The 21,665-nt window shown below is 43.8% G+C and overlaps 1 protein-coding gene across 1 annotated transcript in view; it reads left to right on the top strand.

Moving 5' to 3' along the window:
* Positions 1-18,881, top strand: part of ATP1B3 (ATPase Na+/K+ transporting subunit beta 3) — a 52,836-nt gene extending 33,955 nt beyond the window's left edge. The window contains exons 4-7 of the mRNA XM_048863366.2: positions 1,880-2,070; positions 3,253-3,303; positions 16,489-16,575; positions 18,157-18,881. Of these exons, the coding sequence (XP_048719323.1) occupies positions 1,880-2,070; positions 3,253-3,303; positions 16,489-16,575; positions 18,157-18,327 (500 nt within the window). The 3' untranslated portion in view covers positions 18,328-18,881. The remainder of the gene's footprint in view (positions 1-1,879; positions 2,071-3,252; positions 3,304-16,488; positions 16,576-18,156) is intronic.
* Positions 18,882-21,665: the final 2,784 nt, after the last annotated feature.

Raw genomic sequence — 21,665 nt, 5'->3', positions numbered from 1 at the left:
GCCGATTGGAGGTGATCATCAACTGCTCGATAATGAATGAGATGATAGATAGGGTGGGGATTGGCCAAGAAGGGGCTTCAAGGTAAATGCAAGCAGTTATAGTTGATGCAATGTAGAAGGGGGAGCCAGAGGAGGGATTCAAAGAGAGGGGTTACATGGTCAAAGCATGGGCTAGAAAAATGGTCTTTGCAGCAGTATTCTAAATGGATACGAGCCAGGCAAGACTGCATTTGTCAAAGCCCTGGGAAAGGGTATTGCAGTAATTGATATGAGATGTTGGAGACTTGGACCAGAGTTTAACTCTTTGGATGGATAAGAAAGGTCATATGATATCTTAGATCAGAGGTAGGCAAACTACGGCCTGCGGGCCCCTCCTGCCTGGCTGCTGAGCTCCTGGCCCGGGAGGCGAGCTCCCGGCCCCTCCCCTGCTGTTCCCCCTCCCCTGCAGCCTCAGCTCACTGGGCCGCCAGCGTAGTGCTCTGGGCGGCGGGGCTGCGAGCTCCTGGAGCAGAGCCTGGCCTGACCCGGTGCTGTGCGGTGGCATGACTGGCTCCAGCCAGGCAGTGTGGCTATAGTGCCGCCAGCCACCGGTGCTCTAGGCAACGCGGTAAGGGAGCAGGGGGAGTTGGACAGCGGGCAGGGGAGTTCGGGGGTGGGGGTGTGGATGGGGTCAGGGTGGTCAGAGGGCGGGGAAGAGGGGGGTTGAATGTGGGCAGAGGTCCCAGGGGGAAGTCAGGAAGGAAGGGGGGTTGGATGATGTGGTGGGGGGCAGTCAGGGGCAGGGGTTCCGGGGGGGGGCAGTCAGGACAGGGAGAAGGGGGGGTTGGATGGGGTTCTGGGGGCAGTCAGGGGACAGGGAGCAGGGGGGTGGATGGGGCGGGGGCCGCAGGGGGGCTGTCAGGGAACGGGGGGGTTGGATGGGGCAGGAGTCCGGGGGGGCCATCAGGGGGCGAGAAGCGGGGGGGGCAGATAGGGGGCGAGGGCTGGGCCATGCCTGGCTGTTTGGGGAGGCACAGCCTCCCCTAACCGGCCCTCCATACAATTTCTGAAACCCAGTGTGGCCCTCAGGCCAAAAAGTTTGCCCGCCCTGTCTGAGATGTTATGCAGAAAGAGTTAGCAAGATGTGAGGACCTAGAGGAAGATGTGAGTTAAAGATGATACCTGAGTGTGAAGGCAGGGTGATGTCCACAATAATTGAGAAAGGACCTAGTAGAGGAGGGCTTTGGGGGAAGATGTCTTGTTTCCAACTGTTCAGCAGATCAGATTATCTTGATTGTGGTTATAAGTGAATTTCTGCCTTCCTTGATATATCTGGTCTTTGCCAGGAGCTATGCCTGCTGCCCTCGTTAAGGGTAGTAGAACTGAAGTTTTTGATAGCAGTAATGTCAACCACTAGGAAGAATTTTATATCTTCTGATTAATTTTACTACAGGAGAAGAGTAATGTAGATTTTGTAGGTCCGTTTCCCCAGAATGGATCATCCTTCCATTTTATGTTACTTCTGCTCAGTTTACACCTGTCGCCTCATTTCTAGAGAAATGGAAAGGCTTGGCAGTTTCTGGAGCCATATCTATGTGAAAAGAGAACTAGGGGGACTAATTTGGCATCTCAGTAATTTAATGAATATAAAACTTCTAGCACCACCTGTTGGTGACAAAAATACCTGCAAATAGTTTTTGCTGTCTTGCATAATAGGAAAGGTATAGTGGGAAAATAACAATTTTATTTTCAAGCTGAAAACCTTACAAATTTATGTAGAGATAAGGGACCTTGAGAAGTAGTTTACTATAGGGTTGTGTGCTTATTGGTTGCATGAGTATGTTACACCAATAGATTTAGATTTAGATTTAGATTTATTTATTTATTTATTTATTTATAGCATATGATGATTCAGAACAATCCAGAAATATAGCATGTACCGCAGGAAAACTGTTTGAGCAGAATGAAGATCGTGCTGTTAAACAGGCATGTCAGTTTAATCGCACTAAGCTTGGATCATGTTCTGGAGTAGAAGATGACACTTTTGGCTATGCTAAAGGAACTCCATGTGTGCTTGTGAAAATGAATAGAGTAAGTGCACAGACTTTTTTTTCTGGTTTTCTTAAGTTTAAAACTTAGTTTTCTAACTAAAACTTTATGAAAATTTCTTCCGGAGAATGGCTTGATTATTTGTCCTGGCTTTTCCTTCAGTTTCCTTCTCTCTCTATAAAACAATGTAACTTACTGAAATAACTAACAATTTTGCTTTAGGGATGGGGAGGGGGCAAGTTGTTTAAATCTCTAATACGTAAGAATATTGGCTTTGTTTCCATGGATCAAAACTGGAAGCCCAGTTTTAAATACAAGGGTGCTACTCTTACCTTGTAAAAGAAAAAGCTCAGTGTAAAATTAAGTTTGTTTACGTTTTCAGAATGCAAGTATGAACCAGAATGTAATGGTGCTTGCTTTAACTTTTGAAAACAGTTGTGTTGAAAATGTTATTGCGGGGTGGTGGTGATAAAATATTTCACTCTTTGTTAGCTGACTGCAAGTTATATGATATGTTGCCTGGACATAACACCTAAATTCAGCCATTAATCTTACATGCTTAATTTGGAATAGTCAACTGCTACTGGCTGTGGCTAGTGGAACCATTTTGAGGAGCACTTTAGATCTTAGTATGGTTCGAGTCCATGGCACTATGTCAAAATGGTACCTTCTTACTCACCAGGTTTGGTCCCGGTGTGTATTTAGTCATATTTGCTTACTACAGTAAGAAAATAAGTTTGTGGAGTTTTTGCTATTTTCATTCTTCTTTATGCTCTTCAGAAGGAATGTAACTAAAGAGTGAACAATGGATTCTATTCTAGTCTTGTGCATCAACAAATTTTTTTACTAAGGTCTAATTAATTACACATGTGCAAGCCTCCTGAAGGAAATGAAACTGTCCAGCTGTAACTGAAGGTCTGAGCTAACTTCAGAGAACCTTTTGTTGGTAACAATGCCTGAGTTGGAAAGAACCCAGTTTTTATGCTCTTTTACTAGGGCTGTAGACCTGGAAACTGGAGACTTAGTTGCCTATCAACTGAACGCTTTTAATAGAGAAATCCTACCATGATAACCAGGGAAACCTGTAATACCATTTTTATTGTCATAGTCAAAGTGTAATTGCACGTTAAATGTCTCCCGTACATTAATATGTTTTTAAAAAATCAGCTTTGTACAAGTCCCACAGAAAAATAGCTGTTTATGGAGATTTTTCCCTTTCTTTAGATAATTGGATTAAAGCCTGAGGGAGAACCACATATACAATGTTCACCTAAGGTGAGTATTGAATAAAGATAAGTATTTATGGCCATTTTCCTTTATGTTTAAACAGAGAGAAAAGCAAGCATAAGTGCTAGAAGCAAAGATTTTTAACTTCATTTTTTCTTTGAAACTTCCATTATTTTTAAATCCACATTTTGATTTCTTTTGATAGCTATATCTGTTTTGTGTTCATGCAGGTTAGTGCTTCAGTATGTTTTAACTTTTTCATAAAGGTACCTTTTTTATTCTATGTCAGTTTAAAAATTGTTCTTTTGTTCTTTCATGTGTCATATCATTAAGACTTATGTGAAAATCAGGTAGGTTTGACAAAGCTGAAGACAAAAAGGATACATGTGATTTCTTGTTCATATTGAAATATGTTTTGTTTTTGTTTTTTACTTCAGTACAAGTTGTATTTTGTTTTCCCATTTCATAACCAATATTTTTGTTTTTCTCTCCATGCTGCAAATGCATCTTAGACAATTTATGTAATGATGGGTAAGAGACAAGTGGGAGTTCTAAAATGGTTAATGTTCATAAAGTAAAATTTGTTCATACTTGATTTGAAGACAGCTTATAATATCAACAGATCTATTCATGTTTATTGTATGGCTTAGCATGTGTGAAGAGTTTCTTGCAGTCCATATTATTTTATTGATCTGACTTCTGCATATGTTTTCCCAACTCCACATTTTAAAAAAAACAAAGTATTTGGTTTAAAAAAGAAGCTTCTAAAGATGGTCATGTGATTCAGTGGCCAATGCAAGGGATTGAACCCAGGAATATTCTGGCTTTGAGTCTAGGTTGAGTTAGTTACTTTGAGTGCTTTTATCCCTTCTTTCTTCCTCCTCTTCTATCTACCCTCTCTCCCACACTATTTGACTGTGAAAAGCCCCAAATCCATTTTTCCCCCCCGTACGGATGAAGTGGTATTGACATGCATGAGAACTTTGCAGACTCCGTCATGATGTACATTTGTGGTGACCCACTCTTCTTCAGTCATCAGGGTGTTTGCGTGTTGGCAGGGAGTGAAGGTATTACTAATAGAAGTATAAATTGTGCAGACTTACACTCCATCTGCAGTAGCAGATGCAAAATGACTGAAGGTGCCCTGCATTCTTCCTCAAGTTTAAAGGTGTGTAGGAGGTTGTTTTCCTCTCCAACCCCATGTAGTTTCCCCTGTTCAAAGTATTTTTACTTGAATTTTTCATAAAGAATATGCTTTTCACCTTATGAGACTTGGGGCAACTCGCTTTACCTCTTTGTGCTTCTGTCAGCCCAGCAGCCAATTTGAAACTTGCCTGTAAAGCCAGGATTGCACTAGAAAGCAGAGGTTGCATCTGGGTTGAGCTTTCCTTTGCCAAAGACAGATGTCTAAAAACAATGTGGTGTACTATGTGTTGGATGTTTAACTTCATGCAGCATTATGGGTATATTGGTAACTGCTGTAAACTTCAAAATATTTGAGTGATAAAAGTAAGCTGTCTCTTGAATGTTGTGTGATTAAGCACAAATCCCATTATCATGCTGGTCCAGATAAAATTTTCTATCTAGCTTTGGATCTGCTCTTTATCAGTCTTCTGCCTGCTTTTTCCTCACCTACCCTTTAAGTACGTGAGAAATGTGTAACTAGTCTTAGATGGAGTTCTGTGGGTGTAAATATGAACAGGATTTAGACTACTGTCTTTGCCTCCTTGCAATACAGTGTGAGTCCTTGTAAGTACAACCTATTCAGATTGTTAAAGGACGTCATCTATGTGAAATCTGTAGTGAAATTAAATTTAAAAAAATAAGTTTCAGGTACTACACCTGTGGCAAAAATTGTCAGGAGGACAGATGTAGTACTTGAAACAACTTAACTTTTTTTCAAATTGACTACAGATTTAAAATAGATACCCTTTTAAGAATTTTACTATTAAGTATTTCTCTCCCCTCCATTGCTTTGTGAAAGAGTCACGCAAACACTGGAAACCACTCTATAGGGGGGTGACTTATTTATGAAGTGCTGTAAAATGAATATAGTAAACTGAAAGACACTTTTTCTTGTCTTTCAGTTGTATTAATTTTTAGTGTCATTTATAAAAAATAGTGTGACAGTTTTTCAGGTAGAATTGTGACTTTCAAATTGTTATTCCTTAATACACCATGTTCTGGTTGCTTTCGTCTCTTTATTTAGTTCTTTAGCCTTTTGCCAGAGATATTTAGCTTTGTTAGTCAGAATAGCTTTTGCAGCATTTTCTTTCCTTTACCTTAAGCTATATTGTTTACATATATTATATTGTTGGCTTTTAAGGAAATATTAGATGGGGGGAAAAAACAAAACACACAGGTAAGAGGGATACACAGGCACATATAGCACCCAGGCATACACAGCATATACACTCCCTTCAAAATGTATCATTTTAATCCAAAGGTATTCAGTTATTACACTGCTTGCAGAGTGATATGACTATTACTTTCCTAAATTGCAGAAGAGAATAAAAAAGGTGATGAATGAATTACAGAAGAGTTGAATGAGTAGGGTTGCCTTCCCTTGCTGATGTCAACATAACTAGGATTTTAAGGTTTATGAGGCGAGTTAAGCTTTTTTTACAGGGCAAAATTTTACTAATCATCGTTGATCTTCCTCTTATCACCACATGTCAATTTGGGTAACAAGATGAGCTGTGATTGTAGATGATATCTGGATTCCCACTTAATCTAATTGTAGGATTACAAGTCATTCTTAACAGCATTTATCCCAAATTCTGCATTTCTTCAGGACACAGTACATCCTTGTTTTCACTTCTGCAATAATATTCACTGTATTTGGAGGCAATCCTAGTCTAATATCGGGGGTATCTATTTTGTATTTTGCAAGCTATGGGCTGATTATTAGGAGTGCTGACCAACCACAAATCTCCACTGAAGCTGTCGGTGTTAATCATCTTTGAAAACCAGGCCACTAATGAACTCAGGGTCTAGAACAGGGGTGGGCAAACTATGGTGGGGGCCGCATCCGGCCCTTCAGATGTTTTAATCCAGCCCTCGAGTTCCTGTCAGGGAGTGGGATCTTGGCCTTGCCCTGCTTTGTGTATTTTGTGGCTCCGCACAGCTCCTGGAAGCAGCACCATGTCCCCCCTCTGGCTCCTAAGTGTAGAAGTAGCCAGGGGGCTCTGCATGCTGCCCCCGCAGCTTCCATTGGCCGGGAATCAAGGCCAATGGAAGCTGCAGGGATGGCGCCTGTAAACGGGGCAGCGCGCAGAGCCACCTGGCTGTGCCTCCTTGTAGGAGCCAGAGGGGGGATATGCCGCTGCTTCTGGGAGCTACTTGAGGTAAGCGCTGTCCGGAGCCTGTGCCCCGATCCCCTCCAGCGTCCCGATCCCCTCCAGCGTCCCAACCCCCTGCCCCAGCCCTGATCCCCCTCCTGCCCTCTGAACCCCTCAGTCCCAGCCTCTTGCACCCAAGAACCTGCCCTGCCAGCTGCAGCCCTCACTCCCCCACCCGCACCCCAACCCCTAGCCTGGAGCCTCCTCCCGCACCCTGAACTCATTTTTGGCCCAACCCCAGAGCTGGAGCCCTCACCCCTTCCTGCACCCCAACCCCCAATTTCGTGAGCATTCATGGCCTGCCATACAATTTCCATACCCAGATGTGGCCCTCGGGCCAAAAAGTTTGCCCACCGTTGGTCTAGAAATTCTTGTAGATTATTCTGCAGTAATCTCCTTGAGTTGCATGCGTGCACACACACATATATATTACTTAGGGTCAGATTTTCCAAAAGTTAGTCATGCAGTTGCTCATCAGGCAGTTGTACATGCAAATATACCTATGTGCATATAGCTACCAGATCTGTGCATATAAATACAATGATTGTATATGCAGTTGTGCAACTACTCTACTTCTGTTTAATCCATTTTTCCCTTTTCATGTATTCCATACTTTGTTTTTTGAAAGAATCATTACAGAAATACAATTGAACAAAGTGTGTTTTCCTGTATGTGAGTACTTACTGTAGTTTACAAGGACAGTGTAATGGGAAATATTGAATCTTTGCAGTATATAGCAGGGCTTGCTAGCTCAAAGGCCAAACAATCTGACAGATGTGCCTCCAAAGGAGGTTGAGTAAGAAGGAAGAAATAAATACAGTTACAGGTCAGAGAAGAATTGGGAACAGGATCCAAAACATCACAAATGATTGGGTTTATTTTTTTAAAGCCTACCATACTGAAATTGGATGTTTTCTGCATGTGTTTTTCTCCTGCTTTCTCCTTGCTCTCTCTACCTGCATTCTTCCCTTTTCTCCTGTTTCCATTTAACTGCTACCCCTACAGTTGATCCTTACTACATATGTTTGCTACACTGCTTTTGTCATGAATTCATATAGAAAAGCGGCATCTATGTCAGAAAAGCCACTTTTGCATTCCCTACTCTGTGGGTCGAATTGAACAAGCAAAGGCCTGAATTTTCCCCTCCTGCAGCAAAATCCATCAAGGGACTTTGTACTTGAGGATCTGTGAAGATAACCTTTTGGAGATTCCTCTTCATTACCACTCTCAAACCTGGAGGATTCCTGGAAATCCAGGGCCATCTGTGGAGGGACTATCTGTGCCTGCTGCTGCTCTGGCTCTCAATAGTCTTGCATACACAGGAGCATGGGGATAATGTTAAAAAATTACTAAAGGGCTGGAGCTGTACTAACTTTTGAGGTTTATTTTTTCTGTGGGGCCAGTGGGAGGCTGATGTGCATCCTTTACCCCAGTACTACTCCTGTCCATTTTTAACTTCCCTTTTGGACTACACTGACAGCCCTCCACAGGGTCCAGAAGGGGCGGGCACAATGCTGTGAAGCTGTGGAGAGTTTTGCCATCACATTGTATAGGGAAGACTTGAATGTGGAGTGCTCCCTCCATGCATGGATCTGAACAGGCATGATCTCTTCCAGAGTAAGGAGCCTCAAATGTTAGATTGTATGTAACTTTTAGCAATGAGTCCTGGGTGCTTCTGGAAACATCATGTCCATGAGAAAGTATATAACTACTTAAGTAATGGACCATTATCTATAGCAGTCAATTACATTTTACTAACATTTTTAGTAAAATTTAATCAAGTGCTTCGGTTAACTTTATCTGCAGGTTACTCCGTAACCAAGTGTGGCCTCTGGACCATAGCTTATGAAAACAGTCCTCTGTTGTCTCTACCGATTTATATCGTATCCAGTAAATCTGATCGGTATCAAACAAATTAATGTGTTGATGAGATTAAGTATTATATATTAAATCTCACGGGGTGGAGCATTCTCTGCAGAGACCTCAGGATTGTTGCATCCAAAAATGATGGTGTAAGCGATGCCCACATTCATCCTGGGAAGTCTGTGGTAGAGCATAAGAGAGGACCCTGGTCTCCTAGTGTGGATCTGCATTGCACACTAAGCCCTGATCTGTGGGACCCGGGCTTGTAGACTTCATGTTTCCAAGCCCATGCTTGAGTTATCCACAGTGCAGTGGAAACCTGGGCTTCACAATCCTGCTGTTGCATCCATACTGTAATATGCAGACCCAAGTCAGAGCTTCAGCTTCTGCGGACGTCTACTATTGTATCCCAGAATTCCTAGTGCCCTTGCCAACTGACAGTTGTTTCATAGCGGATTGTGGGAGAATTGTCTGTGTGACCTATGGTGGTTGACTGGAAGTGTATTGAGTGGTTTTAGTTCACAAATACATCCAGATGAGCTGTTTTGGGTCCGTGTGTTCCCAGCAGCTGGAGACAATACAGACCCCAACAGAGTGGAAGGACTTCTCCACCTCATGTTCTGTCCTATTTTGGGACACTGGCAGAGCAACTGCATGACCTTCTCTACTTCATGCTCTGCCTGTATCCCAAAATAGGCAGAACATCTGCATGACAGTAGAGGACATTTCAGTTGCAGTTTTTGAACTGCTGAAGGCACCTCTCAGAGGGGGATATTGACATGCCAGCTGTGACCCAGATGCTGCTGGTCATGCCTGTTCCCTTAGCCGCAGATTTTCCCCTATCTAGACTGGCACAGGGGTAGTTGCCAAGCAGCTGCATTTGAAACAGAAGATTCTTCTTCAAGTGCTTTCTCATGTCTGTTGCGTATTAGGTGTGTGTGCTTGCCACATGCACTGGTGCCGGAAGCTTTTCCCTTAGCAGTATCTGTAGGAGACCTATTCTGGCACCCTCTGGAGTGGCGCCCACCTGGCGCAGTATAAGGGGCACCACTAGCTCCCCCCACCCTCAGTTCCTTCTCGCCACCATTGATGGTGCTGGAACTTCTGCTGCTTCATCTAGCTTTCGCATAGTTCAGTGTGTCTCACGAATGTTTCTTTGTAAAATAGTGTATATAGTTTAGTATTTACCCTTGGTATTAGTTCTACTTAGTTGGTCCTGGAAACGACTCAGCCTAGGGATGGGGCATGCCCTGATTCCCAAGCTTTAAACCAACTCCCTCGTAATTGAAGTCATTAACCAGAGGGAGAGGTGGGGTCAATCTGGGGCTGCGCCCAAGAATAAAGACTTGAGACTGGATCTGTTTGGGCGAAAAATTTATTCGTCTTCCAGCCTTCAGTTGAGAGTGGCCAGCCGCCAAGCCTGCGGCAGCCTATGGTCATATTTGAGGTCTCGCTGCCCGAAGGGTCCAAGAAGGAATTTCGGGCGATCCTCGAAGAGGGCATGGCTGCAGTGAGAGCAGCCCTCCGAGCCGCCTCAGACACAGCAGACTCCCCAGCTTGCACCATGGCCTCTGCCATCTCCATGCTAAGGGCATCCTGGCTGCTCCTCTCGGGTCTGTCAACAGAGGCTCAGCAATCGATGCACGACCTCCCCTTCCACAACCAGGCCCTGTTTGCAGAGCAGACGGCCAGTAAACTGCATGGCCTTAAGGAATGCTGCACTACCCTGAAACGTCTGGGGCTGTACGTTCCCGGTTCAGCCCGTAAGTGGTTCAAACCACAGCAATCTCCGGGCCAAGGGAGTCAACCCTGCCAGGAGCTCCCCCCCATAAGAAGAATAGGGGCTACAAGTGCCTCCCAAGCTACCCACCTCCTCCCTCTGTCCAGCGTTTTGAGGATGCGCTCAAGGGCAACCTACCAGACTTTAGCCCGGATCCGTCTGTCCTGCTGTTCTCCAACTGCCTTTCTTTTTTCCTCCCCGCATGGACAGCTATAACTTCAGACAGCTGTGTCCTCAATACTATGGCAGAGGGTTATACCCTGCAGTTGACTTCTACCTCCCCTCCACCCCATTTCCCATCCATCTTCAGGGACCCTTCTCACGAGAGTCTCCTTGCACAGGAGGTAAAGGGGTTGCTGCATTTGGGTGTGGTGGAAGAAGTGCCTCTCAGGTACAGGAACAAGGGGTTCTATTCCCGGTATTTCTTAATCCCAAAGGCCAAGGGCAGTCTCAGCCCATCCTGGACCAGAGGGACCTCATCAAGGATCTTAAGAAGCTAAAGTTCTGCATGGTCTCCTTGGCTTCTATCATCCCCTCCCTGGATCTGGGAGACTGATATGCTGCCCTCGATTTGAAGGACGCAGACTTCCACATAGTGATCTTTCAAGGTCACAGACACTTTCTCCGGTTTATGGTGCACCCCCACCACTACCAGTTTGTGGTCCTCCCATTCCGTCTGGTAACAGCATCCAGAGTATTTACCAAGTGCATGTTGGTGGTAGCTGCATACCTCAGGTGTTGGGGTATCCAGATCTACCCATACCTCAACGACTGGCTGGCGAAGGGCAACTCCAGCTCTAAGGTTCAAGAGGATGTCACGGTGCTGCAAGCCATGTGCCGCTCCCTGGGCCTCCTAGTGAATGACAAAAAGTCTATGTTTGTTCCGGTGCAAAGGATTGAGTTTAGCGGAGCAGTGCTCGACTCGACCTGCGCCAGAGCGTTCCTGTCACTAGAAAGGTTCCAGACGTTGACGGGCCTCATCGCGGAGGTCTCCGCATTCCCCCTGACTATGGCTAAGGTTTGCCTGCACCTGTGTTGTCTGCTATGCCAGGCTCCAGAAGTGGTCCCTGCAGCAATGGCTGGTGACAGTCTATTCCCAGTCCAGAGATCACCTGGACACGGTCCTTACCATTCCTCTGACAGTACTCTCCTCACTGCGATGGTGGACTGATCGCATAACCATCCTAGAAGGGGTTTTGTTCGACACTCCCTCCCCCATCATTCCATCGAATTGGTATCGGACGCCTTGGACTTTGGCTGGGTACACATCTCAGTGACCTCCAGACCCAAGAGGAGGAGGAGATGATGTTACACACAAACATGAAAGAACTCAGGACAGTCCGCTTGGCATGCAGTCTTCCTACTTCACCTGTCGGGCAAGGTAGTGAGAGTCCTGACGGACAATGCGGCCTTGATGTTCTACATCAACAGGCAAGAGGGAGCACGTTCATTGACTCTCTGTCGAGAGGCACTCTGTCTTTAGGACTTCTGCATCAGCCATGAAATCCATCTGGAAGCTTGTCACCTCCCTGGTGTCAAGAACATGCTGGTGGATCACCTCAGCAGGGACTTCTCGCACCACGAGTGGTCGCTCCACTTGGAGGTAGCCTGCATGATCTTCCAGAGGTGGGGAACTCCCCAAGTGGACCTGTTCGCCACTAGGCTAAACAGGAAATACCACCGGTTTTGTTCACAGCAAGGCCTCCCTCTCCAATGCCTTTCTCCTGTCATGGTCAGGGAACCTGATGTACACGTTTCCTCTGATTCCTCTCATCAGCAGGGTCCTGGCAAAGATCAAGAGAGAAACAGGGCACAGGTTATTTTGATTGCCCTGGTGTGGCCTTGCCAGCACTGGTTCAGCACGCTCATGATCCTGGCAGCGGCCCCTCCCTGGTCCCTGCCCAACCGACTGGACCTGATGTCACAGGGCAATGGTCAGCTCCTGCACCGCAACCTCATGTCCCTCCACCTTTTGGCGTGGATAAACCCGGAAGAGCGTACCTGCTTGTATGAGGTCCAACAGGTCCTCCTGGGAAGCAGGAAGCCCTCAACCAGACTGACTTACCGGGCCAACTGGACAAGGTTTTCCCACTGGGCGTTTGAGTGCAGCATCTCTCCCTCGTGCTCTTCCATACAGTCTATCTTAGATTACCTGCTTCATCTGAGGAACCAGGGCCTGGCACGCTCTTCCATTAGAGCGAATCTCGTGGCCATCTCTGCTTTTCACTCACCGATCCAGGGCCAGATGATGTTTTCTCATGACATGAGGGTCAGATTCTTGAGAGGCCTTGGGAGACTCTTCCTGCATAGACTCCTGTCCTGCAGTGCGATCTTAACTTGGTCCTCTCTAGGCTCACTGCTCCTTCCTTTGAGCCGCTGGGTTCCTGCTCCCTTTCCCACCTGTCATGGAAGGTCATATTCCTGGTGGCCGTGACATCGGCAAGATGGACTCTGAAATTAAAGCCTTGACTTCAGGACCTCCATATATGGTCTTCTACAAAGATAAGGTTCAGTTGTGGCCCCACCTGGTGTTCCTGCCAAAGGTGGTCTCCACCTTCCTTATGAACCAGGACATCTTCCTCCCAGTATTCTGTCCCAAACCGCACAAGACCAGTGAGGAGAGATGTCTTCACGCCCTGGATGTCTAGAATGCCTTGGCTTTCTCTTTAAACGTACCAAGCCTTTCCAAAAATAGACTCAGCTCTTCATCGCTACAGCGGATAGGATGAAGGGTCACCCTGTGTCCTCGCAAAGGATTTCTAATTGGATCACCTCGTGCATAAGGTCCTGTTATGACCTGGTGGGGGTTCCGCTGCCACTGATTGTCAGAGCCCACTCGAGAGTGCAGCTGTCTTTGGCGGCCTCCCTGGCGCACACCCAGTCCAGGACATCTGTAGAGCCGCAACGTGGTCCTCTGTTTACACGTTTACCTCTCATTATGCTATCACTCAGCAGGCCAGAGACAGCACTGGGTTCGGCAGAGCTGTGTTGCAATCTACACATCCATGAACTCCTACCCACCTCCAGGGGTACTGCTTTGGAGTCACCTAATATTGAATGGACATGAGCAAGCATTTGAAGAAAATACAGTTATCTTTTCCATAACTGGTGTTCTGAGAGGTGTTGCTCATGTCCATTCCACAACCTGCCCTCCTTCCCCACTGTCGGAGTTTCCGGCAAGAAGGAACTGAGGGTTGGGGGAGCCACCTGCCGCCCCTCTCTATTCCACACCATGCGGGCTCCACTCCAGGAGGCACCAGAGCCAGTCCCCTACAGACACTGCTAAGGGAAAAACTTCCAGCACTGGTGCATGTGGTGAGCGGACACACCTAATATGGAATGGACATGAGCAACACATCTCGAAGAACACCAGTTATGGAAAAGGTAATGGTTTTTTACTTCCTATTCCTGGAAAGTAAGTGGCAAGCTTTGGAATTGAAGGACTGGGAAGTGGTTTGTGGGATAGGTTGGCAGATTCTCTAGACACAAGTCTGGCAACCTGGACCCAATCTGCATCCACACTGTGAAATGCCTGGACTTTCACCTGACTCAGTAGGACTTGGGCTGTGCTCCCCTCCCTTTCCCTCCCCTCCTCCTGTACAGGGTGCAAGGACTTTCTGACCTGAGTCGACTGATTTTGTGTATGGATGGGGAGAGGGGCTTTGGGTTCAAACTTGAGTCAGAGCCAAGGCTTAGTGTTTAGTGTGTATATATACCCCTAGCCAGAGATGTCAACTATCCCTAATTTTCAGTAATCCTCCTGATTTTTAGTCCAATATACAGCAGGTATGGCCCTGGGCATTCTTCTCTACTGCTTTGATGGCACATTCAGACTGCGCAGTGAGAGTCTGTTAGGAAGCAAACTGTGGTGATTTTGAATGGATTGGGGCACTGCTGGGTTCACCGCCCAAGCCAAAGGCTGCATATTGCACTCTGACTGCCCCCATCATGTGCTCTAAATACCTGGAGCATGCCAGCAAGGGCCATGCAGGACAGTTTGCCTGCAATTGGCAACCTATGGTTTGGGCAGTGAATCCAGCACCCCAGACTTCACTGACTATGGCTGTGGCTTGATTCTATCAGACTCTCACTGCACAGTCACCTGGGGAAAAGCAGGAGCAGGCAGTGATGGTGGCAGTGGAGGAGAGAGGGAACATGACTGAGGAGGAGGAGGATCATCCTGGGAAGGAAGTCCAGAAGGAAGTCCAGGCCCAAGATGGGTAATGATAATTAAGGACCCTCGGTGACATAGAAGGGCTGCTTTCCTAGGGCTGATCTTCCCCTTCTCTGTGTTTGGAAGAGGTTGGGGGTGCAGTGGAGGCAAGGGGTGAAGGTCCATGCAATGTCCCTAATTCCTCCCTACCTTTTTTCATAATCTCCTCTCAGTGTCTCAGAGCAAGGTTGGTGTCTCTGCACGCTAGTCCCTACTGCATTAGCCACGGGTAAGGCTGCGAGCCTTTCACAGAGGTCACGGAAGTCATGGATTCCATGACTTTCCAGGGCCTCCATGACTTGCGCAGCTGCAGTGGCTGGTGCGACTGACCCCAGGACCCCCTGAGCAGCTGGGGCAGCTCTGGAACCTGCCACATTGGCCACTGCTCTGACAGTCCCAGGCAGCTGGTCCCGGATGCTGCCCTGGAGCAGCAGTCTGGGAGCAGCAGTGGAACCCCAGTCCGCCCTTTCCCAAAGGAATTGAGCAGCAGCGGTGGTGGGGCACTGGGCCACCCTCCCGGCCCAGAGTGGTGGCAGCGGAGCCCCAGGCTGCCCCCTCAGCAGGTAAGATTTAGTCATGGGTATTTTTAGTAAAAGTCATGGATAGGTCACTGGCTGTGACTTTTTGGTTATTGCCCGTGACCTGTCTGTGACTTTTACTAAAAATACCTTTGACTAAGTCGTAGCCTTAGCCATGGGACATTTCCTGGCTTTTTGCAACCCATGTGTGTTTAACTCTACATAATCACTACACTAGAATTCCATTGTATGTAGGGAAATTTAGCTTTGGCAGATTTGATCCAAAAGCCAAAGCTGAGTGGATGAGGCTTGGGTCTGCCATTTTAGAGATGTGGGTTCTGTTCCTAGCTCTGACAGAAGTGACCCTTGTGCAGCCTCTGTTATCATATTGCAAAATGGGAGATATGAGGCCTTGGTTAATAAAAGCTTGTGAATACTCTGAAATAATAACAGCAGTCAGCGGAAGAGGAGGCTTAAATGCATGGTATTCTGGCTTCCTGGCCAGTACACCTCATAACGTATTTTGTGTGTATCTCTCCATCACCATGCTAACCTGTCCCAGGGACAGCTCACAGCATAGTTTGCAGCTGTCCCATTCACTTGCTCTAAGAGTCAAACAAAATGCAGGAGCATTTTAGGTAATGGAGTTTGGTCTTGGAGTGAGATCTCAATAGAAGGCAGTTCAGCAATAAGGAGCAGTATCCATACGCATTTCATGCTTGTCACTGTCTGCTCACAAAAACGTGTTTGTGAAAAAGTTGACACCTAAACAATAGGTTTTCTTTTTGTTTTTTCGGGTAGCCTTTATCCCAGGAACCTCTTTGTCAAATTACCTCACTGTTCATCAGAAACTCAACCCTTAGCCATGAACTGGTGTGCCGATTTTTCCAACAGGTCCTAAATGTGGATTTTGGGGAGGTTTGAAAACTGGGATTTAAACAGAAATCTAGGTGATCCCTTAAATATGGATTTGCTATTGCTTCTTCACAATAAACATTTTCTAACTTGCCTGTGGATATTTGGAAATTCAGTTGCACTGTCTAACTTTTTCCTTAAATACTTTTGTTATGTTAAAGGGAGTATAAATTGAAGTTTTCATTGTAGAGATGTGTGTTTCGTTTTTTGAATGATGGTGGGCTGAAAATAAAACTTAGGACTATTCTGGCTTAATTTCTACTTTACTAAATAAATATTAGTATTAATTTTATCTAGATTAGAAATGGAAGGTTGCAGCATGTATAAGCTGAAATCTGTTTTGTGAAATAAAATTGGTTCTTTCAACCATAGGTAGTAGAAGGTTATTAATATATTAAATTTTTAACAAGTACAAGTCTATATCTATGAGTCTTGTAATTTGGCAAAGATCGTTCATTCTGTTGTGGAAACTATTCTGGTACAGCAGTACTCAAATATTTTTGTAGGGTTCTTGCATTTCATCATTAGAACATTGTAATTTTCTTTTACCTCTTAATGTTTGTTAAAACGGGAATTAACTTTTAATTTTGTCTTTAACCATAGGAAGAAGGCAAGGTTCAGATAACTTATTTTCCTGATGGGGGAGTGATTGATTTAATGTATTTTCCATACTATGGAAAAAATTTACATGTAAGTATGTCTCAATGATAGTCATGTGTTCTTTTTGTAAAATTTTGGGGGCATTTTTAGGATGGGTCTGTGTTGGTTACTGGATTGTTCAGACTTGAAATTTACAACCAAATACACGTATGGAATATTACTTATGCAGGTATTTCAGAGTACTTGATAAGATCTGTGCTGCACCTGCCCACTATCTTCTTACTGAGAAAAATAAGACTGAGTTCCCACTAACATGATTTCAGTAATTTTGCTGTAAAAAGTCAGTTTTCCTTATATTTTATTAGGTCTCCTCAAATGAAAATAGAGGTGGCTAGATCAGATAGGCCTGTCCACAGTACAGTTATTAATAGTTAAAAACCAGTCGTTGACATGATTAGTACACACATCATATAATTAAACCTGGTTAATAATCATGCAACTAACAGTTTTTTGGCCTTATCAGAAGTCTAGACTGTTACACTATTGTTTTTCCAATAATTGGTTCAGCACACTTTCCCCCCACCCCAGTGTTGTTGGTGTCACTCTTCATGTCCTCCGTGCTTTCTATCCTTTGAAGTACTGTGGGGTAGTTTTCTAGGCTTTCCCAGAATTTGCTAATATAAATACTGTTAGCATGCTAAATGCGTATAGACAAACATACTTTTGGTTTCAGAAAAGTTTCTATGTGAACACAAACTGAACAGAACTGCTTGGAAGGAGCCCATGCCTTGAATAATTATAAATTATAGTTAAAACCTTCTCTGTGTTACAACTTTTATATGCAGGATGGAGTGTACGTGGGAAGCACCTCCATATCAGTACCAAGGTCTTTCTTTTAAGATATGTTCTTTCAGCTGGAAACCTTTTCAATATTTTTGGTCTGACACAGTCTCTCTTGCATGTTCCATGCAAGTTAAGTGAGCAGAAAAGAGCATAAATTACGGCAGTTTTTTCCATATGCTTGTAAAAAGCAAAAGGTTAATATAGGCTTGGATTTTCGAAAAAACTGGAGAGTTAGACACCCAAATCCCATTGACTTTCAATGGAAATTGCACTCAAATTTCCTTGAGCACCTTGAAAATCTTGTCTATAACTGTTAATTTGTGCTGAATTTTTCAGTTGAGACAAATGCTATGCAGAATTTTAGCCTGATTAACTCCTACACAAATAATTTTAACTGAGTTAGGGTACATCTACATCTCAAATTAAGGTATAACTGTAGCGTGGATAGGCAGACCTGCACTCGCTTAAATTGAACTAGCATGGCTGAAAATAGCTGTGAAGACGCAGCAGCATGGACCCAGCATTAGCTAGGAACAAGAGTCTGGCAGGTTTGTACTGGGAAGGCTAGCCTGTGCCGGTGCCTTTGCTGCCACGTCTTCGCTGCTGTTAGCTGCACTAGCTGGATTAAAGCTAGTATGTGTGTGCCTACCTCCACTACAATCACACCTTCATTTGCAGTGTAGATGTACCCTTCGATGGGACGCTGTAAAGTTGGAGGTTTTGTTCCAGTAAACCAATAGATGAAATGAATTTGCAATCTTAATTGTTTTTATTCAAATAAGTTCACTGTGGTATCTGAAATCATTTCCCCCTCTCTCTATTTACTAGGCTGACTATCTTCAGCCACTAGTGGCTGTTCAACTAGCAATTATCTCCAACCATACCAAAGAAGAAGTAACAATTGTGTGTAAGATTATGGGATCTCCCAATTTAAGAAATGAAGATGACCGTGACAAGTTTCTTGGACGAATTTCTTTCAAAGTTCAGATGTCTGAGTAGCATGCGTCAATCTCCACAAAGTAAATGTGTTGTCTGTTTTTTTATTTTATATCAGCTGGATGTGCCATTCCCGGATATAAGACCACCTGGGATAATGTGGCACATGGCGTTCAGGGTAGCATAATAGTGTGCTTCCAAATCATATTTAAAATCCCTCAAAATAACTGCCTGTCAAGCTTCTGCCTGCCCCACTGGACCAGTGTACAGACCATAGTTATGCGATAGTAGGGACCTGTAAATAGTTGATTCCAAATATGTAATAATGGTGGTCTTTGTCTGTTCTAAAATGTGGTTTTATCCCCAAGTGACTGTCTCAAACATAATCTGCTGTGCTATGTAAATAGTGTATTGATTTAACACTGGTTTGACTGTCATATCTCAACACTGATACAGTTTTAGGGATCAGATGATAAGACTAAATGGTACCTGACCAACATAGTTATTTTCAAAACAAACAAACAAAAAACAATAACTCTGCAAGAATTGTGTGTGTGGAGACGCCTTAAGTCCTGTACTGGTTTGGGGGGAACTAAATAAAGTGGATTTTAAAAGTGTTGGTATGGATTTTTGAAATTATTTAAGTGCTGAAGTAGTCTGTTTTTATGCTTGTGACTGTGCAGGTATGTGTAAACGTGTACTATTTGGTATTTTAGTTGAGAAATTGAATCTCATTGTATTGTTAATTGCTTGCAGTATGTAGAACACAAATAAAACACATACAATGTCATTTAAAAACTTTAGTTCAGAAATATCATCTGAAGCAGTTTCTTTGAAATGTTAGTGGTTTCAAGTCCTGGTAACAATTGCACTACAGAGTTGCTTGAAAGAAAGGCCTCACTAGTCTGTGAGTAGCCTTTTGTTTTCCAATAAAATCAAAATTCCTAAAATGAAAAACTTCTGTTTTTAAAATTAAAAGCAAAATGAGAATGGTCTTGATTAAACATTCCTTTAATGTTTATACTTAGTTCCCTCACATCACTTCTGCCATATCTGATTTTTTTTACTTTTACTCAACTTTTGTATTAAATTTTTTATGAGCTGCTTCATCCACCACTTGAGAGAAATTTGCTTTGCCCATCTGTTACCTTAAAAACCACTTCTCAGTTTGCAGCTAGTCCAGGTTTCTCTGAGGTTGCACTTTACATCAAATTGAATTGCAGCCATTTAGATCTCTCACTATTGCAGTTCCTCCAATGTTGCTGATAAAGGAGCAGTGCCACTCTTTCCTATTGTGTGTGGTTGGTTGGTTTTTTTTTTTTTTTTTTTTTTGGTGTGTGCTCCTTAGTCTCATTTAGTTTTTCATGATGACAAAAATTTGCTTTGAACTAGGTGAGATTTCCATTATCTGTTTGGCTTAGCCAGACTTTAATTGTTTCAGCTGAAATTTCCCATGCCTTGATGTCTGCTTCAGACTTCATTTTTTTTATACATTTTAGTAAAAATGGATCAGCAGCTTCTGAGACCAAGTTGAGAGAAATAATTCTTATAACCATTTTACTGAGAAGTTTTAGCTTCTTGATGCTTCGGAGCAGGGTTCTCTGGTTTCCTACTGAAACCAGAGGGAGGCATTTTGCTGTCTCCATGAAAATCAACCCGATTTTGACTGAGTTACAAGTCTCTGAAAATTGTAGTTGGCACATGCTCATTGGAGACTTTTTAGAATTTAGCAGCAAAATTATCTGAAGATTCCATCCATACTGAGATTATTCCAGCCCTGACCATGCAGGGACTGAATATGACTTTCCCTGAAGTTGCTTCTCATAGTTGGTGGTAGGAACTGTGCTGCTAGATATTAGAAATGAGCGAAATCTCTTTCATTTGTTCTCGGTGCTCCCCCTGTTAGTGCACAGGCAGCATGGAGGAAATTGTGGCCAAATTAGTAGTTTGTTTCAGATACTTTTGTTTCTTGATGTGACTCAAAGTAATTTAAATTGGAAAAATTAAATGTTTGAATTTTGCTACTGATTCTAAAATGAGATGTTCAGTTAGTCTACAAATCTGGGTCTACAGAAGTTTGAGCGTTTTAGCCATTTTTTTAATTAGTTGACATTGTTAATCCACCTGTCTGAAAAATCAAACTGATTCTGACTTCAGTAAACCAGTGCACACAATATTTTTATCCAGCATTTTTTTTTTGTTTCTGTAAGATTGTATGACTCTCACAAGCCCTTTATTGTTTGGAGTTAAATCACATTATTTAGTAAATTATTTTAGTAACCTTTCAGTCAATAGGAAGAACACGTTAACGGAAAAATTCTATCCTGTCCCCAGCAGATCATGTGAGCTATTTTCAGCAATATTCTTTTAAACAAAAAAATTATTTCAGTTCACTAATGCCCAGACACTTGTTAAAATATGTCAGTAGTACTAAATCAGGTGCCAAATTACTGAAGCCCTTCAGTGAATTGACCTCTATATCAACATATATTCATATTTAATCTACCCTATAAATTAGTATCTTTTTGACTGCAGCATTTCCAGGAGGATTATTTCTGTAAAACTGCCCATTATGAAAATTCTAAATCTATTAACTTCATTTTTATATCCATTTCAGCATCAGTCTGTGTCCTCATGTGACATAGATATTCTTCTAGTTTCACTTAGTGAACTTTGTTGTAGTTTTCTTAACTTTAGTATAGTTTTTCTTTTTGTCTGCTGGCTATTTTTTTGAGAAATTTTAGAAGGGGTATCTGTATACAGATCCCCCTCCTGATACATTAGGGCTATTCCATTATTGCATATCCTGTCACCCAGCTTCAAGACCTGCCCATCATGCAACCCAGATAAATCCATTAATGATGGGGACTCCAGATATATTGTCTACTTGGAACAGGGACACATTAACAGAACATTTAAATGCCATTCATTTCCCAAGAATACCCTCAAGAATAGAGGTGAGGTTGAAGATATGCTTTCTTGGGAGATCTATGCAACTCCCATCCCCAAGGAGCCCGGAAAAGATTAACCATATCCTAACTCAGCACTGGTTAGTTGCAGTTCCACCTCCCCTCATGAGCAGCCTCCTCCCACAGACTGTATTCAGCAACTGTCAGCCTCTTTGGGGAGGGACGAAGGAGCACCACTGCAGTCAGAAGTTTGTTCTCTGACCCTGAGTAAATGACCTAGAACTTCTCCTTAGGTTTCTTACACTAATACCTGAAGTTTGGCGCCTCTGCCTGGTGCCAAGGCACCAAAGAGTAGTCTGCCACTGATGACTTCTAAGTCCTATAAAGGCTGCACTGCCCTCTGGCACCAGCCTTGCACAGAAACCCTTGGTGACTACCATCTTGCCTCTAGTACAAAGTAGTGCCTCCTCAGTGCTAACCCTTGCTCTGGTC

Source organism: Caretta caretta, chromosome 9, assembly GCF_965140235.1.
Source record: "Caretta caretta isolate rCarCar2 chromosome 9, rCarCar1.hap1, whole genome shotgun sequence".
NCBI classification, from domain to species: Eukaryota; Metazoa; Chordata; order Testudines; family Cheloniidae; genus Caretta; species Caretta caretta.
The sequence above is the reverse complement of the archived record's forward strand: the minus strand, read 5'-3'. Positions and strand labels throughout refer to the sequence as shown.